Source organism: Neomonachus schauinslandi, chromosome 4 (genome assembly GCF_002201575.2).
Source record: "Neomonachus schauinslandi chromosome 4, ASM220157v2, whole genome shotgun sequence".
Classification (NCBI taxonomy): Eukaryota; Metazoa; Chordata; class Mammalia; order Carnivora; family Phocidae; genus Neomonachus; species Neomonachus schauinslandi.
Genome location: NC_058406.1, coordinates 24,454,235 through 24,465,315, shown reverse-complemented (window position 1 = coordinate 24,465,315; position 11,081 = coordinate 24,454,235). Strand labels below are relative to the sequence as shown.

The following is an 11,081-nucleotide window of genomic DNA, read 5'->3' as shown; positions in this document are numbered from 1 at the left end:
ATTTATTTATTTATTTATTTATTTATTTATTTATTTATTTATTTATTAGAGAGTGCTAGCTGGGGGAGGAGCAGAGTGAGAGGGACAAGCAGACTGGGCTGAGCAGGACCCTGAGATCATGACCTGAGCTGAAATCAAGAGTGGGACACTCAACCAACTGAGCCACCCAGGTGCCCTGTAAACAAACAAACAAATAATAAAATAAATAAATAAAATAAGTAAAAAGAAGAAAATAGAGATTACATGTAACTTTACCCCAGAGATAATCACTCTTGTGGTTGGGTGACTTTCCTTCCTGATTGTTTTTTGAGTAGGCTCCCCAGCACGGAGCCCAGCGTGGGGCTTGAACTCACGACCCTGAGATCAAGACCTGAGCTAAAATCAAGAGTTGGAGGGGCGCCTGGGTGGCTCAGTCGTTAAGCGCCTGCCTTCGGCTCAGGTCATGATCCCAGGGTCCTGGGATCGAGCCCCGCATCGGGCTCCCTGCTCAGCGGGAAGCCTGCTTCTCCCTCTCCCACTCCCCCTGCTTCTGTTCCCTCTCTCGCTGTGTCTCTCTCTGTCAAATAAATAAAAAAAAATCTTTAAATAAAAAAAAAAAAAAAGAGTTGGATGCTTAACCGACAGAGCCACCTAGGTGTCCCTTCCTGATTTCTTTTTAATGCATGTGTTCCAGGGTGTTAAATGCAAGTGTCCTGTCACTTTGCCTTAAGAGTAGAGGCAACAAACACCGAGGACCACCCAGGCAGGGCATGCCTAAGGCTGGAGAAACTGGTTCTACCCACATGAACCCATCACCCACCTCTTGTCATCACGGAGCGTGTGTGTGTTAGGCAGACACAGACAGAGACACAGAGACAGAGGAGAGGCTGCTTGGGAGGGATTTCTTTTGGAGAGGATTGTTGATTATTGTCTGTTCCTACTGCAACAATCCCCTTCACCCAGAGAGGAGGGATGAAGGTGTGTCTCCTCCTCACTTTAGAGCAGGGGGCTTGGAGACAGCTTGGCAAGTTTGAGATGTGCCTCAGGGGTCCATGGGCCAAAGAGAAAGGCAAATCTAAGGCAACAGCCCCTCTTCTCTCCCCCTGGCAGAGAGCTTGTCATGCTGAATTGTGAGTGTCCACTGAGTTGTCTACCTCCCCAACTTGACCTGGAAACTTCTTTCAGACTGTCTGGGTCTTGTATCCCCTGCCCCTGCAGAAGGCCTAGCACTTGGTTGATGCTTGATAAATGTTCTGGTGAATGGAGGAAAGACTGACTAGAAAGCAGAAAGAACAAGGTTTGGGAGCCACCCAGGTCCAAGTTCAAATCCTGCCTCTGCCACTTTCCAGCTGTGTTCTCTTTGGGGAAGTCACATCATCTCTCTAACCTCACTTTCTCACTTGTAAAATGAAATTAATTGAGTATCTGTTCATAATGAAACAGAGCTTTTTCCCTGCCCTGAACCCTCATCTTATTCTGACACAGATCAGAGGTGCCCCCCCAACATGCTGCACAGCGAGCAGGACCCTCGTACCTTCCCTCAGCCATGGGCCCACTGGCAGGGGTGCAGGGGTGCTAGGCAGCCCAGTGGGCACGGCCTCTCAGTAGCCAGAGCCAGGGACCTGGGCCAGGCCTGTCACAGCTCCTTCTTGCAGGAACAGAACCCCAGCTGCTCCTCTGGGAAGGAGATCTACTCACTCAGGGAGTCAATGCTCTCCAGCTGCTGGAAGGAGTGAGCCAGGAGGCTGTCGGGGTCAGGCAGCCTGTATTCCAGGGCCCTCGAGGCCCGGCTGTGCGGTGGGGCCAGCACCAGCTGCAGCTTCTGCTCCAGCACATCCAGTCTTGACCGAAGCCTCCGCACTGTCCATTCCTGTCGTGGGGTTCGGGGCTACCATGGGAGGCCTTCACTTGGGCAGGCAGAGCACACCATCTGCAGATGGGCTGTGCCCTTCCCGGCACTGGCACGAGTACCTACCCGCGGTGTTGACACAGTGCGGGGGACAGGTGCCCCCTCCAGCACTGCATTCGTCCACGTTTGTCTGGCAGGTGTCGCCCTGCCATCCTGCAGGGTGGTGACAGCGGCCTGGCTGTACATCGCTCTGTCCATTCTGGCATGGTGGCTGACATATTGTTGCTCCACAGGCCCTGGGGAGCCTGCTGGTCCTCTTCCAGCCAGGGCAGCAGGCGGAGCGAAGCCCGGTGGAGGCCAGCCCAGGGCTGTGGCGGTAGGCAGTCCTGTAGATGGTGCGGTAGGTGCTGCAGGCTTGGTGCCGTCACAGATGGTGAGGGAGGGTTGGTACATCTGCTGCACTAAAGACTCAACTCGGGGCCCCTGGGAGCCCCTATTGCGCACACCCTGCGGCCAGGCCAGTAGACGTGCTCAGTGCCATCCACTGCCAGCGTCGGAACCACACCAGAAGTAGTTCCCGGGACTCACACATGGCCCGTGTGTGCGGGTGAGGATGGCCTTGTCCTCAGCACGGCCACCCGAGCTGGGAGCACACTGAGACAGGGCTTTTAATGAAATGAGATCAAGCATCGGCACATAGTAGGTGTTCCAGCAATGACGAACGAATGAAGACACAGTCGTCTTAGCAACTGGCAGGGCCTCCTGAGAATTTCGCGTCTGAGTTGATACAGGGCTGGTACTTCCAGATCCTGGTTTCCTTCCCTGCTCCTTCCTCTGTCCCCACCACCATCATCATCTTTAGCAGCAACAACTGGAGAGCTGGAGAGCTGGTCCAGTCCACTTTTTCTATCTCTGTGACTTTGGGCAAGTCCCTTCACTTCTCTGGGCCTTAATTTCTTCATCTGTAAAATGGGCACTATGATGGTAGTCTCGTAGGAGAGAGTATGACCCTCTCACGCAATCACTGTGGGGAAAACAGAGACAATGTATTTACGTAGCATAGTGGCTGGCACAAGCAAGCACTCAGTAAATTGTAGCTCATTCTTCGTTGTCACCTAGATGTCAGCCAGGGGCCTCCTGACCCCTTGATACCTTCACAGGATGAGCCCAAGTAACCACTACAAAGCCCTCTCCAAGATTACTGCAAATTCCTGGGTGATTTGATTTCTCCAGATCTAGCTCTGGCTTCAGCCTATACTCTCTTTGGTCAACACTATACCAAAATAGATGTAAAACTTGGCCCCTTCTACTAGTCCCACAGACACCCCAGTCTAGGCAGCCTCAGTGAGTATTGGAGACTTTTTTTTTAAGGTTTCCAGGTATGGGAGACAGAGAAGCGGATCACATCATAGCTACAAAAAAAACCTCATGGTGAACTAAGAGTAACCTGGTTCCCAAGATGGCCTCAGCCTGCTCTTCTGCTTCCCTCCCCATTGTCCTCAGACCCTCAGCCTTGGGACAGTTGCCATAGTTTGACTATTGTTTCCAATTCTCTCTTCCTAAGGAGCTCTCCAATTTCCATTCCAGGCATTATCCCACTGTGTGAAGCCTTAGAGGTTGGGGGTGGGGGGCGCAGTGGTGGTGGTGTGCTTCCCCTCCTATCTGCCCCTCACCCACCCACCCCACCCCCACAAGTAAAACTCTGCAGAGTGCTTCTCAGGCCTTCAGGAAGTCCCCACAAGGATGAGAAGAAATGTTTGCTATCATTCACAGTAGTTGATGCTGGTGGGTGGGTGACCCTGCCTGGCTGCTGGCTGCCACAGGGCTCTCCCATACTCCCCACCCTTGGTTCCTGCCCATTTCCCAAACCCAGTCCTTCAGTTTCCGGTAGATGCTCTTGGGCGCTCCGTAGCTTAAAACATCCCGTGTCGTTTTAGGAACAAATTCAAATCCTAGTCCACTTCCTTGTTGCCTCCACAGCAGCTGCCTCTCAGAGCTTCAAGAGCAAACCTTCACTCTCAACAGTTTTTCAAAGTATTTTTCCAACGAAAGCCATTCTCTTCCCTAGGACAGGAAGTCACGCGCTGAGGATCTACAAGCTGTATCTGGTCCACAGGGATTTTTTTTTTTTAATCAAATGAACATTTAAAAATTGAGAGATTACACATGAAAATCTGGATTTGTGCCTTTTCTTGTAAACTCATAATATCTGGCATCATAGGACTCACATTTCCCTCCAAGGAGCATGTTGGCCTGAATGCAGAGCAGGGTTCCTACCCTTTAGACAGGTTTTTCTTATGCTCTCACCCACTGGCCTTATTTCTCCTGCTTGATCCCTGTAGGCTTTCTTTGTGACCTTTGCTAAAGGGCATTTCGGACCGGTTTCCGCCTTCCACTGCATTATTGCAATCAGATTGGGTCCATGAATTTGCTGGGTTCGCAAAGGGCACCGTAGGCAGAAGATACAGCAACAGTGGTCACTAAAGCACGCGAGCGGTGACTGTTCCTGGAAGGGCAAAGGGTCCGGACGGACTGGGTCTCTGGTGAGAGGGGGCGGTGGGGCTGGAAAGGGTTAACCTGGGGCTTGGTTCTGAAGGGCCTTAACGCTCTCTTACAGGACACTGGGAGCCAGTGCGGGGTTGAAAGCAGGGCCACAGCATGAGGTGTGCGTATGACAAAAGAAGCTGGGAAGCTCGTGGGCAGGATGGATTGAAACCCTTCCACCCCCCCCCCCACCCCGCCCCGCTATCCCCGCCGCAAGCCCAGCGAGAAGCTGAGGCAGTGGTCCAGGAGGGCCAGGGATGCTGCGGCCAGGCTCGTGGCAGCGGCGGTGGGAACGGTTCGGAGGATGGCAAGGGAGGGAGTCCAGAGACTGGGTTGCCCAGGAATGGATACGCTTGACCTTGACGGAAGACACTGCGGGCGCTGCGGCGGCAAAGCGCTCGCCTCCCCGCTTTCCCCACCCCCGCGCCGCAGCAGACTGCGGCGGAATCCCGGCCCCTCGCCTCTGCGCCCTCCCGCGCCGCTGCTGTACGCGAGGGGCGGGGGCGGCAGAGTGGCGGGGATGCCCGTCTTCCCTGGAAGGCCGGAGAAGGGGGTGGGGAAGGAGGTGGGGGGGGCGGGGGAAGGAGGCCGGTCACGTGGCGCCGCCATCAGGCGCAGCCGGATTGGCGGTCCCGCAGCCGATCCTGCCCGGCTGCTCGGGTTTCCAGGCAAGCAGCAGCCCCTCCCGCGTTCCCGCTTGCAGGGGATGCTCTGGCCCAGCGCAGAACAGGGTAGGGCGGGGGCCGCACTCTCCCTGCCCTGTTAAACGCTGCCAGGTCCCTGGCTTCGCGCCGCGATCCTCACTGCAGCTTGGGAGGTCTGATTATTGTCTCCGTGAACACATCCCTTCTCTGCTTCTCTTCTGCCTTCTCCCATCTGTCCCTCTTCCTACTGTGCTACCTGAAGGCCAGCTTTGTTAGGACTGGCTGAAGCAGGTTTCTGTTACTTGCCAAGATTTTGTAGCTTTGGGCAAATCAGTTAACCTGCGTGGAGGTGGGGAAGATTCAAATAGATATCTCACAGACACCTCAAGCACCACACATCCAAACCAACCACAGTTTCTCCCCAAACTGTTTCTTCTTTGTGTCCCCATCTCTGTTTTAAGCAAAAACCTAATAGCCATGTCCATCTTGCTGTCCCCCATCAACTCTATGACCGAAACCTATCAAATTCACCTCCAAAATAGTTCTTAAACCTCAATAGCCAGTATTTTGCCTTAGCATTTACCCCAATTTGTACCTGTATGTTTGTGATCTTTTCTGTACAGTAAGCTCCATGAGAACAAGGACCTTGTCTTTTTGCTCATCATTGTATCACCAACACAGTACTGCCACACAGTAGGTGTTTGATACAATTTTATTAAATGAATAGATGCATGGCTAGTCCTGTGCTAGGTACTAGGTGTGGAGGTGGACACAGATTTTAAGATGAGACACACAGTTCTATCCTCATGAAGTCATCTATGTAACAAAGATGCACCGAGGCCTTCTAGGCTAGCCCCTCAGCAGGACCGGTGCACAAGATGAACAAGACACCTTTTCTCCCTTCCTCCTTCATCTGGAGGGACCACACATGACAATAAGACAATAAGACTCTGGCGTTGGAGGGGTCAGGTGTAGTGGTATATAATGACCTCTAGAGTCAGAAGAGTCCAGGGCTTAGAATCTAATGATCTGGCTTCCCAGGCCAGCTTTGCCTACTTCTGGCTGTGTGACCACAAGTCTCTTCTCTCTCTGAAGCTCCATCCTTTCATCTTAAAAAATGGGAAATAACAGTACTGTCTAAAAGGGCTGAGAGATACGAACAAGGTAAATGGAAACACTAAGTGCCAGGTTTTACAACAATGCGGGGTGTAGGTGGCTGACCATGCCTCCTCCTTAGCCTGGAAGAGACCGGCTGACACCCGCTGAACCAGGGCAATTAATCATAGCATTCCCTTTCATTCTCAGAAGGGTCCTGGGTTTGCACCATAAATTATGTGGTCATCCTAGCAATAAGTGTGACACTAGAGTTATCTCCACTGTGCCCTGGAGACACAAAGGTGGGAGGGTGGCGGGGCTGACTGGAGGAAGAGATGCTGTGACCATGGAAATGAGTCTGGAAGTATGCATGTGATTACACCAAATGAAGAGAGATAGGAAAGGCATGACAGGCAGAGGGACCAGCATTTGCAAAGGAAACAAAACTTGGTAATTTGGGGCATGTTTAGATAACATCAAGAAGGCCCAATGGCGCTCTCTTTGGCAGCACATACACTAAAAATAGAATGATACAGGGCCACCTGGGTGGCTCAGTTTGTTGAGCATCTGCCTTCGGCTCGGGTCATGATCCCGGGACCCTGGGATCGAGTCCGGCGTCGGGCTCCCTGCTCAACGGGGAGCCTGCTTCTCCCTCTGCCTGCCTACTTGTGATCTCTCTCTCTGTCAAATAAATAAATAAATAAAATCTTAAAAAAATAAAAATGGAATGATACAGAGAAGATTAGCATGCCCCCTATGCAAAGATGACATGCAAACCTATGAAGTGTCCCATATTTTTAAGGGGCACCTGGCTGGCTCAGTTGGTAGAGCATGTGACTTTTGATCTCGGGGTCATGAATTCGAGCCCCACGTTGGGTGTAGAGATAACTTAAAAAAAAAAGGCCAAATGGGTCTATTCTAAGAGGCATGGAAGGAGATGGGGCTGGCAATGGGAACTGTAGAAGGGATTGACATGAGCTGGTGGCTTTACAAAAGAGACCAATTGAGGAATTGGGGCCAAAGTCCAGGCAAGAGAAATAATGAGGCCTGTAGCCAGGTAAGGTTCTCTAAGCACTTTAGAAGTCAACTGGACTTGGATGTGGGGGTTGGAGGACAGGTCAGGGCAGGAGAACGTCCAGGTGAATGGGGAGGTCATTCACTGAAGCAGGTGGGGAGAAGGGAGGGCCAAGAAACCTGGAGACAGGAGGTGACCCAGGTTGGACTTGTGGCATTCACCACTCTTGATCCACAGACTGTCTCATCTCTCTGATGAGGAAGCTAGGAGGCGTGAGCTGGGGATTGCTGTTGGGCACAGTTCCAGCCTGGAGAGGCAAGTGGTCTGAAAACATCAAAGTAGGGAGAAGATTGTTTCATAGGTACAGGGTTTCAATCTGAGAGATAAAAAAGTTCTGGAGATGGATGGTGGTGAAAGTTGCACAAACAATGTGAATATAATTAATGTCACTGAATCCTACACTTAAAATTGGTTACAGTGGTATTTCATGTAATGTACACTTTACCACAATTCAAAGAAGAGGGAGGAGGAGAAGGTGGAGGAAGAGTTGCCAGCAGACAAGCAAAGTTGAAAGCTAGAGGAGGGCAGGTAGCTCCCGGGTGTGATTGGTCCTTGGGCCCAGTTGCTGTAGTACTTGTCTCAAAGAGTTGCATGAGCCAAGAAACGTACTCTTTTGGCATAGGTTAGTTCACGTTGGGCTTCTTTTCCTTGCATCTGATGGAGTCCTAACACAGAAACTTTCCATTCTCTCTTCTCTCTCACATCCTTTCAGACATTCTCTACTCCTGTCACACCCTGCTGCCCACATTTCCTCAGACCAATCCTGTGCCTCTCCTCCAGGCTCCCTCTGCCCTTTCCCCTACTTTCGAGTGTCAACTCCTACTCATCCTTGGAGACCCAGCTCAAAGGGCTCTTCCTCGGAAAAAGCCATTCCTGACCACAAGGCTTACCATGCCTTCCTCTATATATGCCTTCCTTTTTGTACATGTCTTTGTCACCTAGTATCCCAGTGACCTGCTTTCTTGTCTGTAACCCTCATCAGGCTACGTTGTTCATCTCCATGACCCTCGCGCCTGACAAACAGCCTAGCACAAAGTATCCTAAATGTTTACTGAACAGGTAAATAGATGAGTAAGAATCCTTCTTTCTCTCATTCCATCTCCCTGAGTCACTACTCAGTTTCTACCAAGTGGGGACATTGAAAAAAAAAAAAAAAAAAAGTGGGAGGAATTACTTTAGTCCCTCAATTCAAGGGTGAATGGATCCGAAGGGAAGAAAACCCAGTAGAAATGGGGCCATTGCAAAGTTCAATGGCATTTATGAGAGGTCAGCTTTCTGCCAAAGTCACTGATGGTGGCAGCTTTGAGCTGAGGCAGTTTGTTTGGGTGCCAATGCCAAGACAAGCGAACATTCAGTGTGCTGAGCTTTTCAGCAAGCTTGGATCCTGACAGCTGCCCCGGGAGAAGCACCTAAAAGCCATCTGGGTCTGCCGGGAATCAGGGGATCCCCATCTCCTTCAACACAGTCTGACCCAAGGAATAAGGCAGCCTTCTCCCCCACCCTTTGTCTCCCCACCACAGGCACACACCTCCTCGAAGGGGGCCCTGCAGCTGATCAGGACATTTGGCACTAAGGACAGAATAAAAAATAACTACAGGGAACCGTGGCTTTGATAATACTGCATACTTACTAGTCCATGGCTCCCCCCTACAATTCCCAGCCTCCCTTGCACTTAGATTCGGCTCGTATGACAAGTTCCATTTCCAGGCTGGAGTATTTAATTGCCAGTGCACAACCCTCCAGCAATCTTTCCCTCATTGAGGCAATCCTGAAAGCCTTGTGTGCAGGTTGTGGAGGCGAGAATGGAAAAGCCTGGATCTCTGAGTTATCCAATGGAGTAGAGGATATGTAACTCGGAAAGTGCCTTGACCCATATCAGGCATTGCTTGAGTGAGAAAAAATAGACCATTGTTAGGTTAAGCCATTGAGCTATTTGGGTTGTTTGTTACCATAGCAAAGCCTAGCCTATTCTGACCAATATATAGAAATTGTTTTAGCCATCCAGTATCAAACCTCCTTATTTGAAGAGAACTTTCCCCCTCCTTATGGTTTTTGCCAAATCCAGTGGTCGCTTCTCTATTCTTTCCTGATTTCTCAGCATTTGTCACAACTGACCACTCCCTGCTGGAAACATTTTACCATGGCTTCTGTGACATCACACCTGCCTGGTTTTTCTCCTCTGACAACCCCTGTTTCTTAGCTTCCTTTGCTGGCTCCTCTTCCATTGTTTTACCTCAAAAGTTTGAAGTTTCTCAGGGCTTATTCCTGGGGACCTTTCTCATGGTTTTACATGCCACCCATGAGAAAGACACCTGGTACCTTCCATTATTCACTCTACCCCTCTCTATTAATCACAGAGCCCCTATTTTTAGCTGGGCACGCTGTGTCCAGTTAAAAGACTACATTTCTCAATATAGCCATAGGACTAGTTTTGGCCAATGAGATGTAAGCAAAAATGTGTGGGACTTCCAGTGCAGTATCTTAAAAAGAAAGGATGCACTTTTCCCCCTTTCTCCTCTCTACTTCCAAAGGTGGAACATAATGAGGTGAACTTAAGATTGAAAAGCCAGTGCTGAGTGTAGCAGAGCAGCCCTGGACTGCCTACCCCTGGACTTCTTTTTTTGAAGAGAGAAATAAATCACCAGGTGCCTGGGTGGCTCAGTCGGTTAAGCGTCTGCCTTCAGCCAGGGTCATGATCCCAGGGTCCTGGGATCGAGCCCTGCAACCACTTACCCTGCTTGTGCTCTCCTCTCTCTCTCTCTCTCTGTCAAATAAATAAAATCTTTTTAAATAAATAAATAAATTTCTATTGTAAGTTATTTTTTTTCTTTTGTTATGTGCAACTGAACCTAACCCTAACGGACCATTTCTGTTGCTGTCGTAGTTGCGTGTTTCCTCCCATCAGGAAGGCTGCCGAGAGCACAAGAGGGACACTTACAGGGGAAAAAAAGGTGCTAGGCCTCCTTCCACAAACTGCAAATAACCAAGCTACCCGGAGGATAGAGTGGGAGGTGGGCCTAGCAATACAGTTTATTAGCTCACAGAGAGCACTGAATGCTAGATTAAGGAATTCGGGCTTTATTCTGTAAATCCCTTGCAGATGGGGGACCCTGTCTGTCTTATCTAGTAATGCCTCCACTTTGTAGATGCGTAACGAATGACTATATACTTTATTAATTAAGGCTGTTAACAAAAGAAGTGTCGGAAGGTGGACCAGTTGGGAATCACCATGTGATCTATCCTTGCCCATGTTTTACAGATGAAGTAACCTCAGTATCATTTGCTGTTAAGGGGCAATCATCCTATCCGTGAGCAAAGGCAAACCGAAAACTCCACCTTGGGGATGAAGGCGGTCGGGGTGACGGAATTGGGGGAAGAGGGCCAAGAAAAGCACTTGGGTTAGTGCCTCCACAAGATGGCTGCCCTGGAACCCCATGACCGGGAGGAGGCGGAGCTCCGCCCCAGCACGCCCGGCCCCACCCCGCTCGGCCCCGCCCAGCACCCCCCCGCTCCGCGCGGGGAGGGGGGCGGTGCGGGTTGTGAGGTGTCTCAGCGAAGCGCCTGCGCAGTGGGTAGCGGCGCGCGGGGCGGAGGCTTTATAACCACTTCGACGCGCCCGCTCGGCTTCTAGCTCGGGGAGGGCGGCTGAGGCGGCGGCGCTCGCCGCGCTGGTTGAGGGGGCGCTGAGGCGGGAGCTGTGGCGGCGCTGGGCGCCCCTCGCTCCTCGGCCTCTGGGGGCCATGGGCTCTGAGAAGGACTCCGAGTCGCCGCGCTCTACATCTCTACACGCGGCCGCGCCCGACCCCAAGTGCCGCAGCGGCGGCCGGCGCCGGCGCCTCACCTTCCACGGAGTCTTCTCCGCCTCGGCCCGCGGTCGCCGCGCCCGGGCCAAGCC

At 51.4% G+C, this 11,081-nt stretch overlaps 1 protein-coding gene and 2 pseudogenes across 1 annotated transcript in view; 2 read left to right on the top strand and 1 right to left on the bottom strand.

Annotated features, from left to right (window-relative positions):
* Positions 1 to 1,615: 1,615 nt before the first annotated feature.
* On the bottom strand, positions 1,616 to 2,420 carry LOC110574865 (annotated as a pseudogene).
* Positions 2,421 to 6,812: 4,392 nt separating this feature from the next.
* On the top strand, positions 6,813 to 6,910 carry LOC123324682 (annotated as a pseudogene).
* Positions 6,911 to 10,823: 3,913 nt separating this feature from the next.
* The window catches only part of RNF19B (ring finger protein 19B), a 20,860-nt gene continuing 20,602 nt past the window's right edge, over positions 10,824 to 11,081 (top strand). The window contains exon 1 of the mRNA XM_044913953.1: positions 10,824 to 11,081. Coding sequence (XP_044769888.1) covers positions 10,927 to 11,081 — 155 coding nt within the window. The 5' untranslated portion in view covers positions 10,824 to 10,926.